This window comes from Fukomys damarensis, unplaced genomic scaffold, assembly GCF_012274545.1.
Source record: "Fukomys damarensis isolate Sample0158 unplaced genomic scaffold, DMR_v1.0_HiC HiC_scaffold_27, whole genome shotgun sequence".
NCBI lineage: Eukaryota > Metazoa > Chordata > Mammalia > Rodentia > Bathyergidae > Fukomys > Fukomys damarensis.
This window is the reverse complement of record NW_022900939.1, coordinates 2,728,603-2,752,975: the sequence shown is the minus strand read 5'-3', so window position 1 is coordinate 2,752,975 and position 24,373 is coordinate 2,728,603. Positions and strand designations below refer to the sequence as shown.

Sequence of the window (24,373 nt, the reverse complement as noted above, 5' to 3'; positions counted from 1 at the left end):
AGGTGAAAAAGTAAAAAGAGTCAACAAAAGGCCAATCACAGGACAATAATAAGTCAGTACATATCAGTTATAGCCATCAATGTCAATGGCCTCAACTAACCAATCAAGAGAAATAGACTGGCAGAATGGAATAAGAAGCAAACTCCAACAATATGTTGTATACAGGAAACACACCTAATGCAAAAAGAAGCCCATAGACTGAAAGTGAAAGGATGGAAAACAATTCTCCATGTGACAGGAGCCCAGAAAAAAGGCAGGGGTGGCAATCTTACTTGCATACAAAGTAAATTTCAAACCAAAACCGATTCTAGTATTATAGATGTAGGACAGTACTGTGTCATACCTCTGTGAATGTAAAATATCTTGTACCTGCTTTATGATATGTAGTAGTGACCGTGCTTTATCAGAGCTATTTTTAATGATGTTACTCTAGAATGTTCTCTCTCCAGATGATGATTAAGATGCTGATAAAAAAATGATGCTAGGTACCACAACAGCAACAGAACTTTGCTGTTTTCTGGGTATTATTCTTCTCTTTGTTTTTTTGTTTTTGTTTTTTTAATGGAGTGTGCTGAATGTCTATAATTTTGTTCAGATGACTGCAGAACCTGGCAAAGCTGTTGCTGCTATTGATGCATAACATACTACTATTATTGGTCTTTTTATATAAATATAAAAATATATATATCCATATATATATATATAAAATTTGAATTTTTGAACACTTTCACTGTGCTGTCAACTTTGGAAAAAGTTATCCCAATTTACTGTGTTGAGTTGGCATTGTACAGAAATTAACAGCCATAATGGTCTAGAAATTTTAATTTTTTTCCATTTGTACAGGGGTAACACACTATTAAATATGCAAGGTCATATTTATGTGGGTTTGATTACAGAAACTAATAAATTATTCTCTAAATAATGAAAAAAAAAGAATAATATATTTGGAAAAAGTTATCCCAATTTACTGTGTTGAGTTGGCATTGTACAGAAATTAACAGCCATAATGGTCTAGAAATTTTAATTTTTTTCCATTTGTACAGGGGTAACACACTATTAAATATGCAAGGTCATATTTATGTGGGTTTGATTACAGAAACTAATAAATTATTCTCTAAATAATGAAAAAAAAAGAATAATATAAGACTACAAGAGCAAGAAGCAATTTAAATATGTTCAGGGACCATTTTCATCTTCAGAATTAAGGATTATTTTAATTTTACATCACTGCCTTTTCTCTTTTAATTTCCTTTTTAATTTTATTTTAGGATTCCCTATTTTTAATGTTCATATAGAAATTTCTTTAACTGAAATACCAAATAGTTTCTCTGGTGTGAAAAACTATAATAGTACACAAGATCCTAATGAGATAATTAATAATGTGAAATAGGAAATGATGGGCTAAAGGTGTAGAGAAAGTGGGAAGGGTGGAGGAAAGGTAATAAGGGAGAGGAAAAAATATGAGAAACTGAAAAAATGGAAATAAAGTGTTTGTAAATGGGGAGGGTAGGAGGGGGTGAAGGGAGGGCAGGGACAAGGGGGAAAATGAGAATCAAGACCTATCACTTAAAGGTACAGGATCCCAATAAAGAATGTAAATGTATTGTATACCTAGATTGTATCAATAAACTCAATAAAAAGAGAAAAAAGAACTTCCTTTTTAGTACAGTTTTTGCTGTGTCTCAGAAGATTTAGTATGTAATGTCACCATTTTCCTTTGCTTCAATTTATCCCAAATCTTCCTTTTTGATTTAGTTCTAGATCCATTGGTTGCTTAAAAGTAGGTTGCCAATTTTCGTGTAATTGTGTTGAGTCCAACATTTTACTTGTTATTGATTTCTAGTTTCATTATATTAAAAAAGATACTCAATTTGATTTCAATTTTGAAAAAATTTTGAGACTTGGCTTATGGTGTATCATATGCTCTACCTCAAGAGTGTTTCATTTGCTGATGAAAAGAATGTGTAGCGTTCAGTTGTTGGATGAACTGTGCTATCAGTTTGTGTTTGGGTCCATTTTTTGTAGACTGCCTTTAACTCTGCTGTTTCTATTTCTGTTCCGTATGGTCGATCTACCCATTGCAGAAAGGAAGATGTTAGTGTCCTCAAGTAAATGGGGGTAGTAGGAGATGATTAGGCAGGACTGGCACAAGTGTACTTCTAGAAGGGCTTGTGGAAACTAGAGAAACTTTCCTACTTTTCTGCCTTGCACTGTATGAGTATAGAACAGCCCTTCTTTCTGACATGTGAGAATGCAACATAATTCCTCTTTTCCCTCTCCACCATATGGAAACATATCAAGAAAAATAGGCCTTCATCAGAGAGTGAATCTTGTGTCCTTGATCTTAGAGTTCCCAGACTCCAGAATTATAAGAAGTAAATTTCCGTTTCATATAAATCCCCCAATCTAAGGTGTATTGTTATAGTAGCAAAAATGACTAGCATACATGTATATGCTAGTCTCTTAGAACAGTTTTTTAAACTAATGAGTTTCTTCTAATTTAATTGGTCAAAGTAGGCGGAGAAAAGATGAACTTGGGGATCTGAATTGTTATTTCAGATCTTAATCCATGAATAAATATTCTGAATGAAGGCTTTCATGTCTGTTTGAAAACAACCCCTACTGCCTTAGCTAAAGTGCTGAGGCTACTAAAAATCAAAGCAAACCCGCGAGCAGTTGACTTTACTGCAAATTCATCTCCTAGCTTAGCAGGGTTTGTACTGGGAAGGCGCAGGGTTGCACAGACATGGAGAGGCCTCCAGAGAAGCTAAAAAGTGAGCCCCTGAATTCTGAGGCCTCTTTGCCAGCAGAGCTAGTCTTTCTTTCTGCACGTAGAAGCAGCCTTTCTACTCTTCCTAAAAATCGGCATCTCCTTCCCTTTTGGAAAGAATTAACTTCAGATTGCCTGAGAAAATTGTAATGCTGCTCCTCTGCAGAATGAAATTAATTCACCTCCGGACTAGGGTCCAGCATATTCTCTACTTCTGTGTGCCTTAACTGGGCTCAGGTCCCAGCAGGCTGTCTCACAGCGAGTGACAGACACATTATGAGGTTTGCTGCACTTCAAAAGGTCGGCCCGAGTTTTCTAATTCATGCAGGGAGATTCCAGGGAATGTAAGTGGGAATAGATATTTAAAAAGTGGAAGCACATTGGGATGTAGGTATAGTTTAGGCAGTCCCCGATTACTGATGGAGGCTCAGAGCACAGTCTGTGTTATTTCGCTGTGCCTCAGGGAGTTGCAAAAGGGAAAGCAAATTAGTTTGTTTGGGAGACTGAAAGCTGGGTAAGACGTGACCTACTATGCGTGTGCATGATGTCCCCTGACATATTTGGGCTCAATATGAGATGGAGTCACAGGCTTAGGGAGACAGGAAATTTAGAATGGTTTTCTTACTTTCAGCCTACATACCCAAGCTGAGAGGTCCTAGGAACACACCTCGTACCGTAACTATGAGAACAAAGAATTTTTAAGGAAACCTGAACATCTTTTAAAAATTTTGTGATCCTCTTTTGAAATTAATTAATGAAAAAACTAATCTATGTGATAAGCCACATTTATGGATCTCTCATTAAATTATACAGGATATATAAAATATATGCATATATATGTGTATATTAAAGTATATGTATGCATGACATTTTCTGAAATTAGGACTGTTAGAGTAAAAATGAAGAAACAAGAAATCTTAGGTGAAATTTATATTGTAATATCCAAATCAAATATTGACTCACTAAGCACTAGTGTGCTAGTGTTCCCTAGTGAAAGAATCAGCAGGGCATAAGCAGATGGGAAAGAGCGATTCCTTTTGGCTACCAGCTCACCTGACATGCAGGCCACAGGTCCGCTGATGTCTGTCCAAAAGCTGGAGTCCAAGCACAGCATTCTAAGCAAAAGTCTGGGACAGGGAAGGAAGGTGTGACTGGTTTGTGTTGGAGACCAAGGGCCTAGGGCCAGGTCCAGATGTGTAACTCTGCTGACTGAGAGGGAAGAAAAATAAGTGTCCTAGCTAATGGACACACAGACACACACACACACACACACACACAGACACACACACACACGCTCACACACAGAGGACAGAGGCACTGTCTTCTCGCTGTTTTTTGTTGTATCCCCACAATGATGAGGGCAAATCTACTAGGTACACAGCTTTAGTCCTCAACTTGGGAAAGACCACACAGCAACACAAAATTGTCTTATTGGCTACCTGATTATCCCTTAACCCAGCCAAATTAACACCAAAACCACCACCCCCAATTAGGCATGTTACATTCAAGTCTGGGAAAACCTGACCTCATCCATTTGTATTTGAAAGCATGCTATTTCTGTGTGAATTTCTGCAATGCTCAAGGTTCTGTGAGTCCTTCATACACACATTTGCACTTATATCTTTTGGAAAAAAAAACAGTATAATGCCTGCAAGCATCATTAGCCTTCAGCAGAACCCAGGTCACCTTAGGCTCTATCACATAGAAATATATTTACAGACATAATGTCGCTTTTTCAATATGAAAGATTTTGAAAAGTAGAGAGTACGACTACAAGAATTTCATTTCAATAACAGCCTCAAATGGTAATGACATATTTTCAAAAGATCTGAGGGGAATGCATTCAGGGATCATGACTCTCATAAAGCTAAAATCAAACTCCTAAAAATTATTTTGCCTCCAAAAAATGAATGCACGATTGACCTTTAAGAAGGCAGTCTTGACCTCCCTGTTCCTCAGGCTGTAGACCATAGGATTCAGCATGGGGATCACCATGGTATAGAACACAGAGGCAATTTTATCAGTGTCCATGGAGTGACTGGAGCTGGGCTGCAGATACATGAAGATGCTGGTTCCATAGAAGATGGAGACTGTGGTAAAATGAGAAGCACAGGTTGACAGAGCCTTCTGAGCTCCTGTGCCTGAGTGCTTCCTTAAAATGGCGAAAAAAATGAAGATGTAGGATATCCAGATGACAAAGAAGGCAAAAAAGATATGGAAGCTCACAACATAAACAAGGACCAACTCACTAACCTGTTTCTCTGAGCAAGAGAGAACCAAGACTGCTGGAACATCACAGAAAACATGGTGGACCACATTGGAGTTGCAGAAGGAAAGACTGAATGTGTCCCCAATGTGCAGGGAGGAATTGAGGAAGCCACAGACATAGCAGCCTACCACAAGACCTGCACACACATCTGCGGTCATGGTGGAGGTGTAGTGCAGGGGCCTGCACACGGCTGCATAGCGGTCAGAGGTAATTTTCCACTGTAACAAGGGCTGCAAACAGGAACATTTGAGCAGCACAGGCATTGTAGGAAATGACCTTGTTTCCTGTAAGGAGCCCTTTCATGACTGTGGGAGTGACAACTGAGGAGGAGAAAAAGTCCACCAGGGACAGGTTACCCAGGAAATAGTACATGGGAGTGTGCAGACGAGGGTCCAGGAGGATCAGCAGGAGCATCCCCAGGTTCCCAGCAATGGTGATAGTGTAGATGAGGAGGAAGGTGATGAAGAGGGGAAGCCGCAGGTGTGGGTCATCGGTCAGTCCCAGCAGGAGGAACTCGGTCACCTGTGTCCTGTTCTCCATTGGTGCTGTCCAGAACCTCTAGATGCACTACAGCAATAAAAAAGACTAACAGAAAAGTGGAGAAATTAAATTAAAATCAGAAAAGATAAGTACAGTAAGTTTTCTCTCATTGTGACAATAACTTTTACTTGAATAATTCCCCCAAATTCTTATTCTTGCAAACCAAATTGATTCCAGTTAATTACAGGTTAAATTACATACTGTCACATCATAAGAACTGAAATGGGTCATGTGGACCATTTATCAATTTGTAAATTAAAAAACAGAGATGTGCACAATTTAATTACTTGAAAATAAGTGAGCAGAGGTATCTGTTGGACCACGCATCTCTTTGGGACACAATAAAAACTGAGTTCCATGTTACTACCCAGGGAGAACTGCCCCCCACTGGACAGACCTGTGTTCCTGCCTCCCGTCAGCAGTATTGTGAGCTTGCACACCTGCCATTCATGTGAGTGTGGGTCGCAGAGGGATGGCGATGCACTTGTTTGCACAAGTGCGAAATGGCCATCTCCACTCTGTGCCCAGGGAGAGCTTTAGCCTCTGCAGAGTGGCTCCCAAGTCCAAGAGTCTCAGGTGAAAGCAGACGAAGTAAAATTTAACCGAAGGTACAATTATTCCTCGTCCCACCCTTTCAAATTCATTGTTTGTGGCTTCATAGTGAATAAGGTGACCCCTTGATTATGTGGTAATTTCATCTTCCTACCTGTACATTTGCCTCTCATTGGAGGGAAAATTAAGAAAGAAAAACTGACAGATAAAATGAAATAAAGTCCAATTACACTGGGAAAATTTCTCCTAGTCGTATTTTTCAACAGCACCCATACACATATCAACAATGATGTGGCCATGAGCCTAATTCCTGAATACTCTTAACTCACTTAGCTGCACAATAGATGTGGTGAGATACTTGGGGTGATAGCAGCATTGCTTACTGATGGAGGAATCTAAGGAAAGTGTAGCATAGACATCTTGGGCCAGAGAAGTTAGGATCTCAGAGCAAACACAATATCAGAGCTGACCTTGACCACCTAGCAAGTGTTAGTGCTACACCAACAGCTGTGAATGGTGTATGTTCATTTGCAAAATGAATATAGTAGTGAGATCAACTTTTATGCATTAGGGTGAAAATTAAATAAGACAGGAAATGAAACACAGCTGTTTGAGGGGTATTAAACACTTACTGTAAGTGCTGTCTTTTGTGCTAATTAAGAGTAATGGCCTTTCTATGATTGTGACCCCAGGAGACACTGACATGCAGGGCTGTAGCTTCAGTGAACTTGAACTTGCTCCCCTGTTTGCCCTTTCTCCGGGATCAGGTCCTCTTAGGGCTCTGGTGCTACCCAGTGCTTCTCGGTCCAATGCTACTCCAGGTCTGTGATTGCTGCCCCAGGCCCATGGAGATGTCACGTGTGCAGTCTGTACACACATGATAATTTTCAGGATATACAATGTTTCACAATGAAGGATAAGCAATTTACACAGTAATGGTGTGTGTGGTAAGTTCAGCTTTATCTGTGAGGAAATGAAAGCTCTGAGAGGTGTTTTATGTTACAAGGTGACAGAAGTCCAACGGGAAAGACTCAAGTCCCAAGAGCTCCAGCCACCTTGCAGGAATAAGTATTTCACATTAGAAAAGTTATTTAGACATTTTTGCATTGAAAAGTCTGGGATCACATTTTTTTGTGTGTGCAAATGTATAGTGAGCAAGATAATGTCACTAATCATCTAGAGCATCATCTGTCTTAACCTTTTTTCATTTTTTCGGATTAAGAAGCATGTTTTGCCAGGAATCACAGACCTCTCTATGATATTCATCCTGATATTCACATGCCATGCTCCCCTCAACACTGACATTGTAAGAAAATCATCCTTACATTTAAACAACGTATCATAACTCTAGTTAGGCTGCTTCTTCCCATAAATTACATTTCTGATGAAAATGCTTATGGAATGAATGTAGGAGCTTACCAGTGTTCTATGAGAGAAAGATCGGCCGCTCCAGAGAAGCAATCATGAAATCCTAAAATGTTTTATGGACGCGGACTTGCTCTTCGAGGAGCCCTCTCCTCAGATGGTGGGCAGAATGTTCCTGCTCTTAAGGAAAGCAGGGAAAAACAAAGAGGAGACAGATGTGGATTTAGTTCTAATCGACCACGGTTCCTTTTGGTGCCCCTTGAATAAGATTTACGTTCTCCTTGTATATACAATAAACATGGTAGATTTCTTCTCTCACGTAATTTACAGCAATGTATCTTAAATAATGAGAGGCCACAGATATTTTCTCAAAGAGCTTATCACTTAGAAGTCCATCAGTATGAGTTTTAATCTTCGTGTTCCCCTGACCAAGGGTGCAGTCATAGTAAACTGTCAGGTCAGAAGAATGCCTGCGTGTAGTTACAGTGATTCTCATGGAGGTCCATAAATAATTCCCAAAGGCTCATGAAATATAACGTGTTTGTTCTAACAGGACGGCATATCCTGCTGGGAGCCTAGAACTCATTCACAGACACAATTACAAAACCAATGTGCTTTCCAGTTAATTCCCCATGAGAATAACTGCAGGTTTTATCTCCCTAAGGGAAGAAGGGAGTAAACTACCTAGAGAAACAAAAGAGTTATGATGTTTTAAAAGTGAAATGTATTATAATTGTCAAATAAAAATGCAACACAAACATTTACATATGAATGATTTGTCACCAGATGTATACATCCTGTAAAGTTTAAATCGGTTTAGGAAAGTCTGCTTCCTAAAATATTTTACAATAATGTCTTTCAAAATACTTGCATCTTATTTTGGAAGTACACAATAAATGATTTTCTTCTGTATAAAGTACTTAAAAATGCAGTAGAGTGGGCCCCATCCTCTCTAGTCCATAATGGGCCATCCTTCAACCCCTGAACTGTTCCATCATGTTCGTAAGGTGGGTTGGACATTGATTTTCCTCCTGTGAACCAATTCTGTGTTTGTTGTAGATTCACAGATTCTGCGGATGTGCACTCTCAAAACACATAAATAATCCCAGCCTATACCTTGCATTTCTCTGGAAGGCCCACACTCTCTATTCTTTGAATATGTCTTCTTGTCCAACCTGTTCATGCCTCTCACAAAATGGTATCCATAGTTCTCCTACTGTGCACAGCCTTCCAGAACTTCCTGCTCTCCCAAATAACTTAGTAAAAATTGCACAACATTTTTTCCATCCTTCCCACCCTGTATTGTCTCTATTTTCTAGTAAATACTGTTCAGCTCACTTGTTTTATGACATCAGCTTCTTAGTTTCCACACATGAGTCAGAATATTCATTATTTACTAACATTTTTCTAACAAAATCTAGCATAGTTAATTCATTTCATTCGCTTAACATAATGACTTTTGGTGACATCCATGTTGTCCCAGTGACAGGATTTCATTCTTTTTATAGTGGAAGAGGGTTCCATGCTGCTTTCTCTAACTGCTTGTAGTATTTTGTTCTTCTGTTGGGTTTCTGGGATCTTGACTATTATATATCTAGGTGTAGATTTTTTTTTTGATCATGGGTAATTGGAGTCCTATATGTCTCATTTATCTGTATGTCAAATTCTTCCCCTGTTTGGGGAGTTTTCTGTCATAAATTCTGGGAACAGTTTTTTGTTTAAAGTCGTTTCTCCTTTCTCCTGGTACTTCATGAATTCCTATCAGTCTTGTGCTATTCTTTTTTGCATCATCTAGGAGTTATTGGATAGATTTCTTATGATCCCTTACTGTTTTTAAGAGATCTCTCTTTTCATGGTCAATGCCTGCAATCCTATCTTCTATATCTGAAATTCTCTCTTCCCATTTGTTTATCTTGCTTTGAATGCTTTCAATAGAGTTTTAAATCTCCTGGATATCTGTTTGAATCTGTTTCATGGATTCCATTTCTCTCCTACGTTGGGCATTCATGATTTCCATTTCTTTCCTACAGTGGGCATTCATGGCTTCTGTCATGGTCCTGAGCTCATCTAATTTTTTGTCAGTTCCTGTTCTAGAGCCTTTAATCATGTCTTTCACTGTGCTCACCATCTCTGTAGTTATCTAAGAAACTTTTTCTCTTTTGAATTTTTCTAGAGTCTGATTGATCTATTTTGTTAGTTCCTGTGCTATGAATTCAGGGTGTCCTGGTGGCTGATTGTCAGACTTTTCTACCTCATTTCCCCTAGAATTTGCTGCTGGTGAACTGGACATCTGTATTTGTGCCTTCCTTATGTATTTTCTCATTATTTTTGTTGGGCTTGTCCTTGGTTTAATTCCTGGGTTAGTACTTTGATCTTCCTGATATAGCTGGTCTTTAGGTTTTGAGACCCTAATGACTCATAGACACTCTCATTTTCATAATATCAGAAAGGACAACTCATTAAGTCAATCACAACCCTTTAGCCTGATTGATATAATCAGCAACACAATAGCATCAAGCACAGTTTAGGAATTGACCGTTTGTGGTAGTTATTAATCTGTCACCTTTAACCATGTGAGTTAAATAAAAATCTAGGACCAGCCCAAAATATGTTTATAGTGAATAAACTCTTCAGTATAGCAACTTTACGCTTCAGGATGGGGACTTATAAGGAGCTGGGAGTAGAGGACTAGATAAGTAAAAGAATAGGAGAAGGTTTCAAGTGAAGCCAGAGGACACAGGACTATCATGTAAACTCTAGGAAACTGTTGAGTATAAGAGGGAAAGACAGAATGCAAGAACAAACACAAGAATAGAACAACTTAGTAGTAATAGAGAAGCTATAAATTGTACTCACTTTACTAATGACATTCAAGAGAAGGAAAAAGAGAAGAAAGTAAAAAAAAAAGAATTCCAATTAGGGCAGGAGCAGGAACCAAAAGGGGCAGCAAGTGATAGAGTGTGAAATACAAGAAAGAAAAAAAGGAAGAATTTGGAGAATGGGAAAAAATAAAATTTTAAAAATAAGAGGAAAAGAAAGGAAAAAAGTTGAAGAGCCTCTTTCAGGGCATATCTGTGTTGTCACAATAAACAATGTGGGCAGCAATGTGCAAACTAAGTCAATAAGTTTCACCTAGCCAATGGCAGACCCCTTAGATTCAGGATACAGGGCCCAAGTTGAGCTCCCTGACCTCCTGTAGGGTTGAACTCTGCAAGGTTCTACTGCAGGTTCCATCTGCCCTTCCCCTGAAGATAGTCCAAGTTCTGATGGAAGGTGGTGATCTCTCCAACTTAGCAACTACGGAGGTCTGATATTCCTTTATCACAGTTGTACACTTCTGTTTTATGTTCTGGAGCTCAGTAAAATGTGCCTCTGCAGTGTGAATCCAAGTACTGGCACAACCAGGAGGCCCAAGAGCAAGGAGTGGGGGATGCTGCAGAGGTGCCCATGTGGCTAGGTGGTTCTCACCAGTCTGCTCCAATTGTTTCTGTTTTAATATTTAAATGTTTAGTTTATTTCAATTTTAGTTTAGTGAATGGTTAGAGATATAGGTCTAGTTTGAATCTTGGCAAGTTACAATCCAGTTTTTTCAGCACCATTTAATAAAGAGGCTATATTTGCTACAGTGAGAGTGTTTGGCTCCTTTGTTGAAGATTAGGTTGCTGAGTTTATCTAGAGTTGTTTCTGCATCTTCTAATCTGTTTCACTGGTCTTCAGGTCTTTCTTTGCCAATCATGCTGTTTTTGTCAGAGTAGTCTTTTAGTATATATAGTTTCAAATTGAGGATTGTGATGCGAGCTACCTTATCTTTATTGCTAGAATTATTTTTGCTATTCTAGGTCTCTTCTTGTTCCAAATGAATTTTTGGATTGTTCTTTCAAGGTCTGTGAAATATGTTGCTGGGATTTCAATTATGATTGCATTAAATCTATATAGCAGTTTTGGAAGTATAGCCATTTTCACTATTTTGATTCTTCCTACCCAGGAGCAAGGGCTGTCTTTCCATTTTCTGATAGCCTCTTTTTTTTTTTTTTCTTTTTTTGGTACCAGGGATTGAACTCTGGTCCTTGTGCTTGCAAGGCAGGCCACTGAACTGCTGAGCTAATTCCCCGGCCCTTTCTGATATCCTCTTAAATCTCCTTTTTTTCAGAGTGCTGTAGTTTTCAGAGTAGAATTCTTTGATTCTTTTGTTAGGTTGATTCCTAGGTATTTCAATTTTTTGGATGCTATTGCAAAAGGAACTGATTGCCCAATTTCTTTCTCAATGAATCTCTTTTTGTGTACAGAAAAGCCACTGATTTTTATGTGTTGACCTTGTATCCACCTCCTTTACTGAATTTGGTTATTAAGTCTAGAAGACTTTGGATGGAGTTCTTGTGGTCTTCTATATAGAGTATCATGTCTTCTGCAAATAATGACAATTTTACTTTTTCATTTCCTATCTTTCTTTCTTTCTTTTTTCTAATTGCTGTAGCTAATGTTTCCAAAACTATATTGAACAGGAATGGTGATAGTGCACATCCTTTTCTTGTTCCTGATTTTAGTGTGAAAGATTTCAGTTTTTGGGCATTTAATACGACATTAGCTGTTGGTTTATCACAGATGGCTTTTATCAGATTGTGGTAGAGTCCATCTATTCCAAATTTTTTGGTAGTTTTATCATAAATGCGTGGTGGATTTTGCCAAATGCTTTTCTGCATCTATTGAGATGGTCATATGCTTTATGTCTGTGGCTCTATTAATATATTGTAGTACATTTATTGTTTTGCATATGTTGAACCATCCCTGGGATGAATCTGACTTGGTCACCATGTATAATCTTCTTGACGAACTTTGCATTTTATTTGCCAGTATCTTATGAAGGATTTTTGCATCTATGTTCAGCAGTGAAATTGGCCTATAGTTTTGTTTTTTCAGTTGGTTCTTTCTTGTTTTGTGGATCAAGGTGATGCTTGTTTCCAGGAATGAATTAGGGAGTATTGTTTCCCTTCCAATTTCATTGAAGAGTTTAAACAGCAGTGGCAGTAGTTCCTCTCTAAATGCCTTGTAGATTTCAGCAGTGAAGCTATCAGGACTCAGGCTTTTCTGAATTGGCAAGTTTTTAATTAAGTTTTCAATTTCATTGGTTGATATTGGGCCACTTAGAATTTTTAGGTCATCTTCATTCAACTTTGGCAATTCATATGTATCTAGGAATCTGTTTGTTTCTTCTGTGTTTTCCATCTCATTGGTGTATAGGTTCTCAAAGTATTGATGATCCTCTAGATTTTTGCTGGGTCCATTGTGATTTCACCCTTTTCATTTGTAGTTACATGTATTTGGGCCTTTTATTTCCTTTTTTAAAAAATAAGGTTGGCTAAGAGTTGGTCAGTTTTGTTTATTCTTTTGAAGAACCAATTTTTGGCTTCATGAATTTTTTGTATTGTTCTCTTAGTCTTCATTGCATTGATTTCTGTCCTGATCTTCATAATTTCCTCCCTTGTATGCCCTTTAGGTTCATCCTGCTCTTCTTTTTGGAGAAGCTTGAGTTCAAGCATCAGGTTGTATAATTGAGCTAGCTCAGTTTTCCTAGTATGAGTATTCACTGCTATGAATTTCCTTTGTAAGACTGCTTTCATTGTGTCCCATAGGTTCTGCTATGTTGTATTATCATTGTCATTTAATTGTAGGAACTCTCTGATTTCTTCTTTAATTTCCTCTGTGACCCATTTGTTATTCAGAACTGTGTTGTTGAATTTCCATGTGTTTACGAAATTCTTGCAGTTTCTTTTGCTACTGATCTCCAATTTCACCACACTATTGTCTGATAATAGATAGGGAATACCTTCAATGCCTTTGAACTTACTTAAACATGTTCCCTGAGTGAGTATGTTATCTATTTTGGAGAATGACCAATGTGCAGCTGCAAAGAATGTGTAATCTGATTTTACGGGGTGGAACGATCTTTGAACCTCTGTGAAGTCCATTTGTTCAAGGGTTTGAGTTCTAGTATTTCCGTGTTTGTTTTTGCCTAGTTGATCCGTCTATTTGTGATAGTGGGGTATTTGCATCCCCCACTCCTATCGTATCAGTGCTTATGTGATTTTTCATGTCGATTAGTATTTGTTGTATATAGTTTGGCACACTAGTGTGTTGTGCATACATATTGATTGTTATCTTCCTCTTGGATTGTTCCCTTTACAAGGATGTAGTGTCCTTCTTTGTCTCTATTCATCAGTTTTGGTTTAAAATTCACTTGATCTGCAAAGAGGATAGCTGGTCCTGCTTTTTGGGGTGTTCCTGTCACATATAGTATTGTTTTCCACCCTTTAACTGTCAATCTATGAGTATCTTTTTTGCATTAAGTGTGTTTCTTGTATGCAGCACATTGTTGGATCTTGCTTCTTGACCCATTCTGCCAGTCTATTTCTTTTAATTTGAGTTTTCTTGTATGCAGCACATTGTTGGATCTTGCTTCTTGACCCATTCTGCCAGTCTATTTCTTTTAATTTGTGAGTTGAGGCCATTAACATTGATGGTTATAACTGATATGCACTGACATCCTTGTCATGATGTTTTCTTTTTGTTGGATTCTCCTCCTTTTCATTTAATTTTTGTGCCTGATGGATTCATTCTGCTGGGCTTCCTGGGTTTGTGATCCTCAATGTTTTTTTGTGGGATATTGCTTAAAATTTTTTGGAGTTCTGGTTTGGTATTCATGAACTTCCTAAGGTGCTCTTTGTCATGTAAGTATCTTATTTCTTCACCAATTTTGAAAGATAGTTTGCAGGATACATCAGTCTTGGTTGGAGGTTGTTTTTCTTTAGGGCTTGAAATATGTCACGCCATTCTTTTCTTGCCTTGTGAATTTGTGCTGAGAAGTCTGCTGTGACTCTTTTGGGCTTTCCTTTGTATGCGATTTGTTTCTTTTCTCTAACTGCTTATAAAATTTTGTTCTTTTGGGTTTCTGTAATCTTAACTATTATATACCTGTGTAGATTTTTTATCATGGCTAGTTGGAGTCATATGTCTTACTTTTCCGTATGTCAAGTTCTTTTCCCAATTTGGGAAAATTTCTGCTATTACTTCTGTGAACAGTTTTTTAAAATGTCATCTTCACTCTTTCCTGTTTCTTCATATACTCAGATCAGGCTTATGTTATTCTTCTTTGCATGTTCTAGCAGCTGCTGGATTGATTTCTCATGGTCCCTTACTATTTTTAAGACATTTTTCTTTTCTTGGTCACTAGTTGCAATCCTATCTTCTATATCTGAAATTCAATCCTCACATTGGCTCATTCTATTCCATAAACTTTCAGTGGAATTTTTAATCTCCTGGAACTCTGTTTGCATCTATTTTATGGATTCCATCATATTCTTCAGCTCCTTTATTTGGGGGGGGCATCTGTGTCTGGTCTAGATTTATTAATCATATCTTCTTTTATGGGCACAATCTCTACTGTTATCTGAGAAATTATTTCTGATTTCACTTTTTCCAGTTCCTCTTTCATTGCCAGTTCATGAAGTCCAGGTGGTTGAGTGTGTGATTGCTCCATCTCACTGCCCTTTGGGGTTGCTTTAGGTGATGTGGAAGTCTTGTTTTGAGACCTATTTACATGTCTTCTCATTTCAACAGGTGCAGCCTGCTGTGCCTTTTTTGAGGTGACATTTTTCTCACCCAGGGGTCTTTAATACTTAGCAAGCCACTGAGAAGCCTTTACTCTGATGATCACTGGAACAACAACCCCTGGATTCAGAATAGTAGTCTTCTGAATCCCTGAGTTGACCAGTTGTATGGGTGGGCTTCTGGCTGGGGCCTGTGCATACTTGGGATGGTATCTAGATATTCCTCTCACTGGGGTCCCTGTGTAGCTCTTGCCTGGTTGCATTTTTGGCTTTTGACTGTGCAGCAATGTTCCTGTTGTCTGCACAGGTTCCAGGCTGGCATCTCCACACACTTATCAATTGTATAGGGGCAAGCCTTTAGCTGCTGTTTGTGCACCTGTGTTGCTTTTTTCCAAGGATTCCTTGACTTCGGTCTTTGTTACGGTTTGCCCTCTGGCTCAAGGTTGTCAGCCTGTGCAATTCTTTGCTGGGAAGACCTTTGGCTTAGGTGGTTGTTCTTATACTTCTGGAGTAAAGGAGGGGCCCTGGCTGGGATCTACCTGCAGCCCCACCCTCTGGTCCACACAGCTGCTCCCTTATATATGAGCACACTTAATGATTTTATGGCAGACCTCTGGATCTAAATGCAATTTTTAAAATAAAACCATTGTGACTGGAGTGAGATGTCTAAATGTTGCTTTGGTTGGCATTTCCCTGGTGGTCACTGAGGTTGAACATTTTTCATGCATATGTTGATCATTGTGTGTCTTGTTTTGACAAATGTCTTTATAGGTCCACTGCTCAAGGTTAATCAGATTATTTTCTACATCAACATTCAGAATCATTTCCTTTAAGTGTACACTTTAATGTATGTAGTCATTACATGTAAGCAGAAACTGACTCTCATTTATTTACTACCTAATGTCTTTATGAATTATCATCCAGTACTTATTTGTAGTCATATGCCACTGAAGGAGACATCACTTTTAAGTAAAGCTTAAGTGAAATTTTAAGATGATCTACTTGATGATGGGATTTCCAGGAAACCATTTTGAGAAAAGTGAAGAGTATAAGAAATAAATGATAATGTGGCAAAATAGGATTTGGGAAAGCACAAAATTAATGATGTCTCCTGAAATGCTATGAACGTTCACCAGGAAGGTTTTCATTATGCATGGTTCGCTATGACAACCAATGACTCAGGAACTTGACATATGGTGCAATTAATATGAAAATTTAATTTTTAAAATTCACGTAATGAACACTTATTGAGAATCTAAAATACAACAGACATAGATGCAGCCAGTGATTATCATGTTATGAAAACCGATGCAGTTATTGCTCTTATGGAGCTCACATTCTTCTTGGGGAGATAAAGAGGAGAGAAGCAGCTGTCAATTGTAGCTAAATGGTGCAACCAGTGGAATGAAGTAAGACAATTCATATGGTGAGAAGACACTGACCAGCTGGTGATAGTGTCAGGAGGACTCCAGGACAGGGTCACACTGAGTCAGACCAAATGGAGTGAAAACAGTCCCACGGGGAGTCACAAGCACATGGACCCTGTGGCAAGAGCTCAGATCACAGGAAGAGGTGGCCACATGATCAGCATGAAAGAAGAGGAGGAAAACCTGGTGAGGACAAGAGAATGAAACTCACCTAGAGTGGGAGTGAATTGTGAGTGTGAATGATTAGGACTTGCAGAATGAAAAATGTACAGTATTATTGGCTTTCTGATTTAGTCTTTAAATCATCTAAGTATGTACAGTAATAGATGAGTATATTAAGCATATGGTCATTTTATATGTTTTCTGATTGAACATTTTATCCTTTTGAAAATCTGAATTTGAACATGTTGGTGGCATAAAATAATGTAGTGAAATGGAGATATTAACTCATATGAGAAACCAGATTTATCATCTTGGTGCAATATAGAAATAAGGAGCCCATATTTTGCTTCTTAATATTAATATAGTATCTCAAACTAGACAGCCAAGAGTAGCAGTACAAAAATAGAGAAAATTTAGCAAAATCATATTGTACTACTTAAAGCAAATATTAAGTTATGATTGTTAAATACTAGTGGCTTTTCCTGGCTTCTACAATGAAAGAAAGCGACTGGGGTATGTTTAGACAGGAGGGAGGAGATTTGGTGTGATTATTGGATCTTGTGATATAGAGGCTGTAAGTCCCTGAATGGGCTGATGGCAATCTTAATAACAAGGTGCTATTCATTTGTGTTTTGAGTCTTCATATAAGAAAAAAGCAGTGATATTTAGCTTGCGTGTCTGCTTTAGTACAATGATCATTATGATCTCAAAGTGCATCCATTTTTGAACAAATGACTGAAGTGTATCACTTATTATGGATGAATAGTGCTCTAGAGTCAATACCATGTTTTCACTATCCATTCACCTGTTAATGGACATATAGGCTGCTTCCAAGATTATGAAGTGTGAATTGTGCTATTATAAATGTGTGTGTGTATCACTGTAATGTGATGCCTTTAACTTTTTTGAGAAGATACCTAGAAAGGAAAGAGCTGGGTGAAGTGGAATTTCTACTTTTCAAAGAATCTCCTTATTAGATACATCAAATAACTAGGATTAGAGGTTCCATTTGACCCAGCAGTCCCTCTGCTCGGTATCTTTCCAAAAGAATTAAAAGAATCATAACACAATGATATATGCGCACTCATGTTTATGGTGGCACAGTTTGTAATAGGTAAAACTTGGAAACAGCTCAATAGCCCATCATATGGAGACTGGATAAAGAAGATGTGGTTTTTCTATAAAATAGAATACTACTCAGCATAAAGAATGAAAAAATAGAGCCATTCACAGGAAAATGGATGCATATTGAGGCGATACTCTTACGTGAAGTAAATAAGACACACGTGTTAATACTGAAGAGTTGCTCTGGTATGAAAAACTAAAAGTGTAAATCAAATGGTATAACTGACAATGTGAAATAGGAAGAAAAGGGCTAAAGGTATAGGGGAAGTGGGAAGGGTAGGGGAAAGGAAATAAGGGAATAATACAAGATGGGGAGATATATCTGCTAAAGTGAGAGGAACCAAGAGAAGGAAAGATGCATAAGGGAGCAGGGGGAAAAGGGATAAAAGAGAAATGAGATATGTTATGTACAGCAGCAATTGGAAGAGGAGTGGAATCATTGCGATGTGCGATGCTCATATAACAACTCCTGAGAGGGATGAATGATGCTGTGCTGAACTATGTACTAATAAGGAAAGTCTTAGAATGCCAGGAACCTAAAGTAGTCTATATCAAGAGTCTGGAGCTGGGAAGGAGAGGTGTGACTTGTGTAGGTGCTGGAGACAGAGGGACGGGGACAGGACCAGATCATAAATTCTGACTGCTAGGAGTGACACAGGATGGCTGTCCTAGTTATAGGAGAGGAAGGGACAGAGTCTTGCCTCTAACTCTACCATATGTTATATTTCCAAAAAAAGAGGATAGATTTTTCTAAGTCCATTGCTTCAAACATTAAACTTTTTCTGGAAACACATTTTAAGCACATACACAGAAAACTGGTTTAGGGCCTCCTATATGTCCCTTAATCCAGCCCAATTAATACAGAATATTTGAGTACAATAAATACAAACAAATGTGCATTTGGAAGAGGGAACACGTACATTTCTATTTGTCATCATGACACAACTGGTCCCTTTTTGCTATGCATAGGTTCTTTGAGTCTGGCTTACACTTATTTGTAAGTGTACTAGTAAAGGAAAAAAACCTTGAATAATGAATGCAAATATCGATATCCAGAAAGACTTTTGGAAAGCGAATTGAAGATATCTCAGCCTTTCTCACTCAAGTATTTACTTCTGGACATTTTCAGTAGAAGAGTTTTGCACAGGTGACAGCATGACTTCAGGAATGTAATTTCAACATGGCATTAAAATATGCCTGAGCTCTTAGAGGATCAGAAAGCAATGAATCCATCATTCATAGGAAAATGGATACATATGGAGGATATACTCCTAAGTGAAATAAATAAGTCACACATGTGTAAATACTGAATATGTTCTCTGGTGTGAAAAACTATAATAGTATATAAGATCCTAATGAGATAATTGACAATGTGAAATAGGAAGAAAAAGGCTAAAGGTTTAGGGAAAGTGGGAAGGGTAGGGGAAAGGGAATAAGGGAAAAGAAAAAATATGAGAAAATTAAAAAATGGAAATAAAGTGTTTGTAAATGGGGAGGGGAGGAGGGGTGAAGGGAGGGCAGGGACAAGGGGAAAAAATGAGAACCAAGACCTGTCATGTAAAGGTACAAGATCCCAATAATGAATGTAACTGCACTGTATACCTAAAATGTGCCTATAAACTCAATGAGGGCAAAAAAAAGAGAGCAAAGAATCGAAAAATTGTACATTTCACAAAGTTAAAATTAAAGTCCTATACTTTATTTTGTCTCCATGTGACTGCACTCTTGACCTTTAAGAATGCACTCTTGACCTCCTTGTTCCTCAGGCTGTAGACCAGAGGGTTCAGCATGGGGATCACCATGCTATAGAACACAGAGGCGATTTTATCAGTATCCATGGAGTGACTGGAGCTGGGCTGCAGGTACATGAAGATGCCTGATCCATAGAAGATGGAGACGGCAGTGAGGTGGGAGGCACAGGTGGACAGAGCCTTGCGATGTCCTGCAGCTGAGCGCATCTTCAAGATGGAGGCAAAAATGAAGAAGTAAGATACCCAGATCACTAGGATGGCAAAGAAAACAGGGACACTAACGACATAAAAAAGAACCTGTTCATTAAAATGTTTATTAGAGCAGGAGAGAGCCATGATGGGTGGAACATCACAGAAAAAGTGGTGGATCACATTGAAATTACAAAAGGAGAGGCTGAAGGTTTCCCCAGTGTGGATGCAGGCATTCAGTAAACCACCGAGATAGCAGCCGAGGATGAGACCTGCACACACACTGCTCCTCATGGTGGTGGTGTAGTGCAGGGGCTTGCACACTGCTGCATAGCGGTCATAGGCCATGGCAGTCAAGAGATAGTTTTCCACACCAATGAGGGCTGCAAATAGGAACATCTGAGCAGCACAGGCATTGTAGGAAATGACTTTGTTTCCTGTAAGGAGCCCTTTCATGACCATGGGAGTGACAGCTGAGGAGGAGGAAAAGTCCACCAGAGACATGTTACTGAGGAAAAAGTACATGGGAGTGTGCAGACGAGGGTCCAGGGGGATCAGCAGGAGCATCCCCAGGTTCCCAGCCACGGTGAGGGTGTAGATGAGGAGGAAGGTGATGAAGAGGGGAAGCTGCAGATGTGGGTCATCGGTCAGTCCCAGCAGGAGGAACTCCGTCACCTCTGTCCTGTTCACCATCGGTGCTGTCCAGAACATCTAGGTTTACTATAGCAATAAGAAAGACTAATAGAAAAGCAGAGAAATTGAATTAAAACTGGAAAACATAAGTACAGTAAGTTTTCTGTCATTCTGACAATACCTTTACAATTCCTTATTGTTACAAACCAAATTGATTCCCATTAATTACACACAGAATTACATACTGTCCAATCAGAAGAATTGCAATGGGTCATGTAGTTGACTTGTCAATATGTAAATTTATAAATGGAGATGTGCACAATTAACTGAAGATAAGAAGCAGAGGTATTTATCAGACCATACACCTCTTCAGGATATAATAAAAAGTGCCTTCCATATTACTTGCCCAGGGAGAACTGCCGCCCACAGGACAGACCTGTATTCCTGCCTCCCGTCAGCAGTATTGTGAGCTTGCACACCTGCCATTCATGTAAGTGTGGGTCACAGAGGGATGGCGATGCACTCCTGTTTGCACAAGTGCGAAATGGCCATCTCCACTCTGTGCCCAGGGAGAACTTTAGCCTCTTCAGAGTGGCTCCCAAGTCCAAGGGTCTCAGGTGAGAGCAGACGAAGTAAAATTTAACTGAAGGTACAATCATTCCTCATCCCACCCTTTCAAATTCATTGTTTGTGGCTTCATAGTGAATGAGGTGACCCCTTGATTGTGTGGTAATTTCATCTTCCTACCTGTACATTTGCCTCTCATTGGAGGGGAAACTAAGAAAGAAAAACTGATGAATGAAATGAAATAAAGACTGAATTACACTGGGAAAATTTCTCCTACTCATGTTTTTCAACAGCGCCCATACACATATCAACAATGATGTGGCCATGAGCCTAATTCCTGAATACTCTTAACTCACTTAGCTGCACAATAGATGTGGTGAGATACTTGGGGTGATAGCAGCATTGCTTACTGATGGAGGAATCTAAGGAAAGTGTAGCATAGACATCTTGGGCCAGAGAAGTTAGGATCTCAGAGCAAACACAATATCAGAGCTGACCTTGACCACCTAGCAAGTGTTAGTGCTACACCAACAGCTGTGAATGGTGTATGTTCATTTGCAAAATGAATATAGTAGTGAGATCAACTTTTATGCATTAGGGTGAAAATTAAATAAGACAGGAAATGAAACACAGCTGTTTGAGGGGTATTAAACACTTACTGTAAGTGCTGTCTTTTGTGCTAATTAAGAGTAATGGCCTTTCTATGATTGTGACCCCAGGAGACACTGACATGCAGGGCTGTAGCTTCAGTGAACTTGAACTTGCTCCCCTGTTTGCCCTTTCTCCGGGATCAGGTCCTCTTAGGGCTCTGGTGCTACCCAGTGCTTCTCGGTCCAATGCTACTCCAGGTCTGTGATTGCTGCCCCAGGCCCATGGAGATGTCACGTGTGCAGTCTGTACACACATGATAATTTTCAGGATATACAATGTTTCACAATGAAGGATAAGCAATTTACACAGTAATGGTGTGTGTGGTAAGTTCAGCTTTATCTGTGAGGAAATGAAAGCTCTGAGAGGTGTTTTATGTTACAAGGTGACAGAAGTCCAACGGGAAAGACTCAAGTCCCAAGAGCTCCAGCCACCTTGCAGGAATAAGTATTTCACATTAGAAAAGTTATTTAGACATTTTTGCATTGAAAAGTCTGGGATCACATTTTTTTGTGTGTGCAAATGTATAGTGAGCAAGATAATGTCACTAATCATCTAGAGCATCATCTGTCTTAACCTTTTTTCATTTTTTCGGATTAAGAAGCATGTTTTGCCAGGAATCACAGACCTCTCTATGATATTCATCCTGATATTCACATGCCATGCTCCCCTCAACACTGACATTGTAAGAAAATCATCCTTACATTTAAACAACGTATCATAACTCTAGTTAGGCTGCTTCTTCCCATAAATTACATTTCTGATGAAAATGCTTATGGAATGAATGTAGGAGCTTACCAGTGTTCTATGAGAGAAAGATCGGCCGCTCCAGAGAAGCAATCGTGAAATCCTAAAATGTTTTATGGAGGCGGACTTGCTCTTCGAGGATCCCTCTCCTCAGACGGTGGGCAGAATGTTCCTGCTCTTAAGGAAAGCAGCGAAAAACTAAGAGGAGACAGATGTGGATTTAGTTCCAATCGACCACGGTTCCTTTTGGTGCCCCTTGAATAAGATTTACGTTCTCCTTGTATATACAATAAACATGGTAGATTTCTTCTCTCATGTGATTTACAACAATGTATCTGTAAATAATGAGAGGCTGCAGATATTTTCTCAAAGAGCTTATCACTTAGAAGTCCATCAATATGATTTTTATCTTCATGTTCCCCTGACCAAGGGTGCAGTCATAGTAAACTGTCAGGTCAGAAGAATGCCTGCGTGTAGTTACAGCGATTCTCATGGAGGTCAATAAATAATACCCAAAGGCTCATGAAATATAACGTGTTCCTTCTAATAGGAGGGCATGTCCTGCTGGATGCCTAGAACTCATTCACAGACAGAATTTCAAAAACGAATGTGTTCTCTGGAGAATTCCCCATGAGAATAACTGCAGGTTTTATCTCACTTAGGGAAGAAGGGAGTAAACTGCCTAGAGAAACAAAAGAGTTATGGTGTTTTAAAAGTGAAATGTATTATAATTGTCAAATAAAAATGCAACATAAACATATACGTATGAATGATTTGCCACCAGATGTATACATCCTGTAAAGTTTAAATCAGTTTAGGAAAGACTGCTTCCTAAAATATTTTACAATAACATCTTTCAAAATCCTTTCATCTTATTTCAGAAGTACACAATAAATGATTTTCTTCTGTATAAAGTACTTAAAAATGCAGTAGAGTGGGCCCCATCCTCTCTAGTCCATAATGGGCCATTCTTTGACCCATGAAGTGTCCCATCATGTTTATAAGGTGGGTTGGACATTGATTTTCCTCCTGTGAACAAATCCTGTGTTTTTCGTAGATTCACAGATTCCGCAGATGTGCACTCTAAAATCATATAAATAATCCCTGCCTGTACCTTGTGTCTCTCCGGAAGGCCCACGCTCTCTATCCTGTGAGTGTGTACTTACATCCTTGCTACTGTTCATGCCTATTATAAAATGGTATCCTTAATTCTCCTACTGTGCAGAGCCTTCCAGAACTTCCTGCTCAGTATAATAATTAATCACCATTGCTCAACATTTCTTTTTAAAAAAATTTTTATTGAGTTTATTGGTACAATCTAGGTATACAATAATTTACATTCTTTATTGGGAATCTGTACCTTTACATGATAGGTCTTGATTCTCAGTTTTTCCCCTTGTCCCTGCCCTCCCTTCACTACCTCCTCCCTTCCCCATTTACAAACACTTTATTTTTATTTTCTCATATTTTTTTTCCTCTCCCCTATTACCTTTCCCCCACTCTTCCCACTTTCCCTACACCTTTAGCCCTTTACTTCCAATTTCACATTACTAATTATCTTATTAGGATCTTGTGTACTATTATAGTTTTTCACATAAGAGAAACTATTTGGTATTTCAGTTAAAAAAATTTCTGTATGACCATTAAAAATAGGGAATCCTAAATAAAACTAAAAAGAAAAGCAAAAGAGAAAAGGCAATGATGTAAAATTAAAATAATCTCCTTAATTCTGAAGATGAAAATGGTCCCTGAACATATTTAAGTTGCTTCTTGCTCTTGTAGTCTTATATTATTCTTTTTTTCATTTTTAGAAAATACTTTATTAGTTTCTAAAATCAAATGCACGTAGGTATGACCTTACATATTTAATACAGTTCATTACCCCTGTAGAAATGAAAAAAATTTAACATTTCTAGACCAATATGGCTGTTAATTTCTGTACAATGCCAACTCAACACAGTAAATTGGGATAACTATTTCCAAAGTTGATAGCACAGTGAAAGTTTCCAAAAATTCAAATTTTA

General features: G+C 38.5%; 1 protein-coding gene and 1 pseudogene across 1 annotated transcript; both read right to left on the bottom strand.

Moving 5' to 3' along the window:
• Positions 1-1,644: 1,644 nt before the first annotated feature.
• LOC104868452 lies at positions 1,645-5,579 on the bottom strand (annotated as a pseudogene).
• A 13,926-nt stretch (positions 5,580-19,505) lies between these two features.
• LOC104868451 (olfactory receptor 5B2) lies at positions 19,506-20,447 on the bottom strand. The gene has a single exon (XM_010633207.1). It carries the CDS (start codon positions 20,445-20,447, stop codon positions 19,506-19,508), a length of 942 nt encoding a protein of 313 aa, XP_010631509.1.
• Between the last annotated feature and the right edge of the window lie 3,926 nt (positions 20,448-24,373).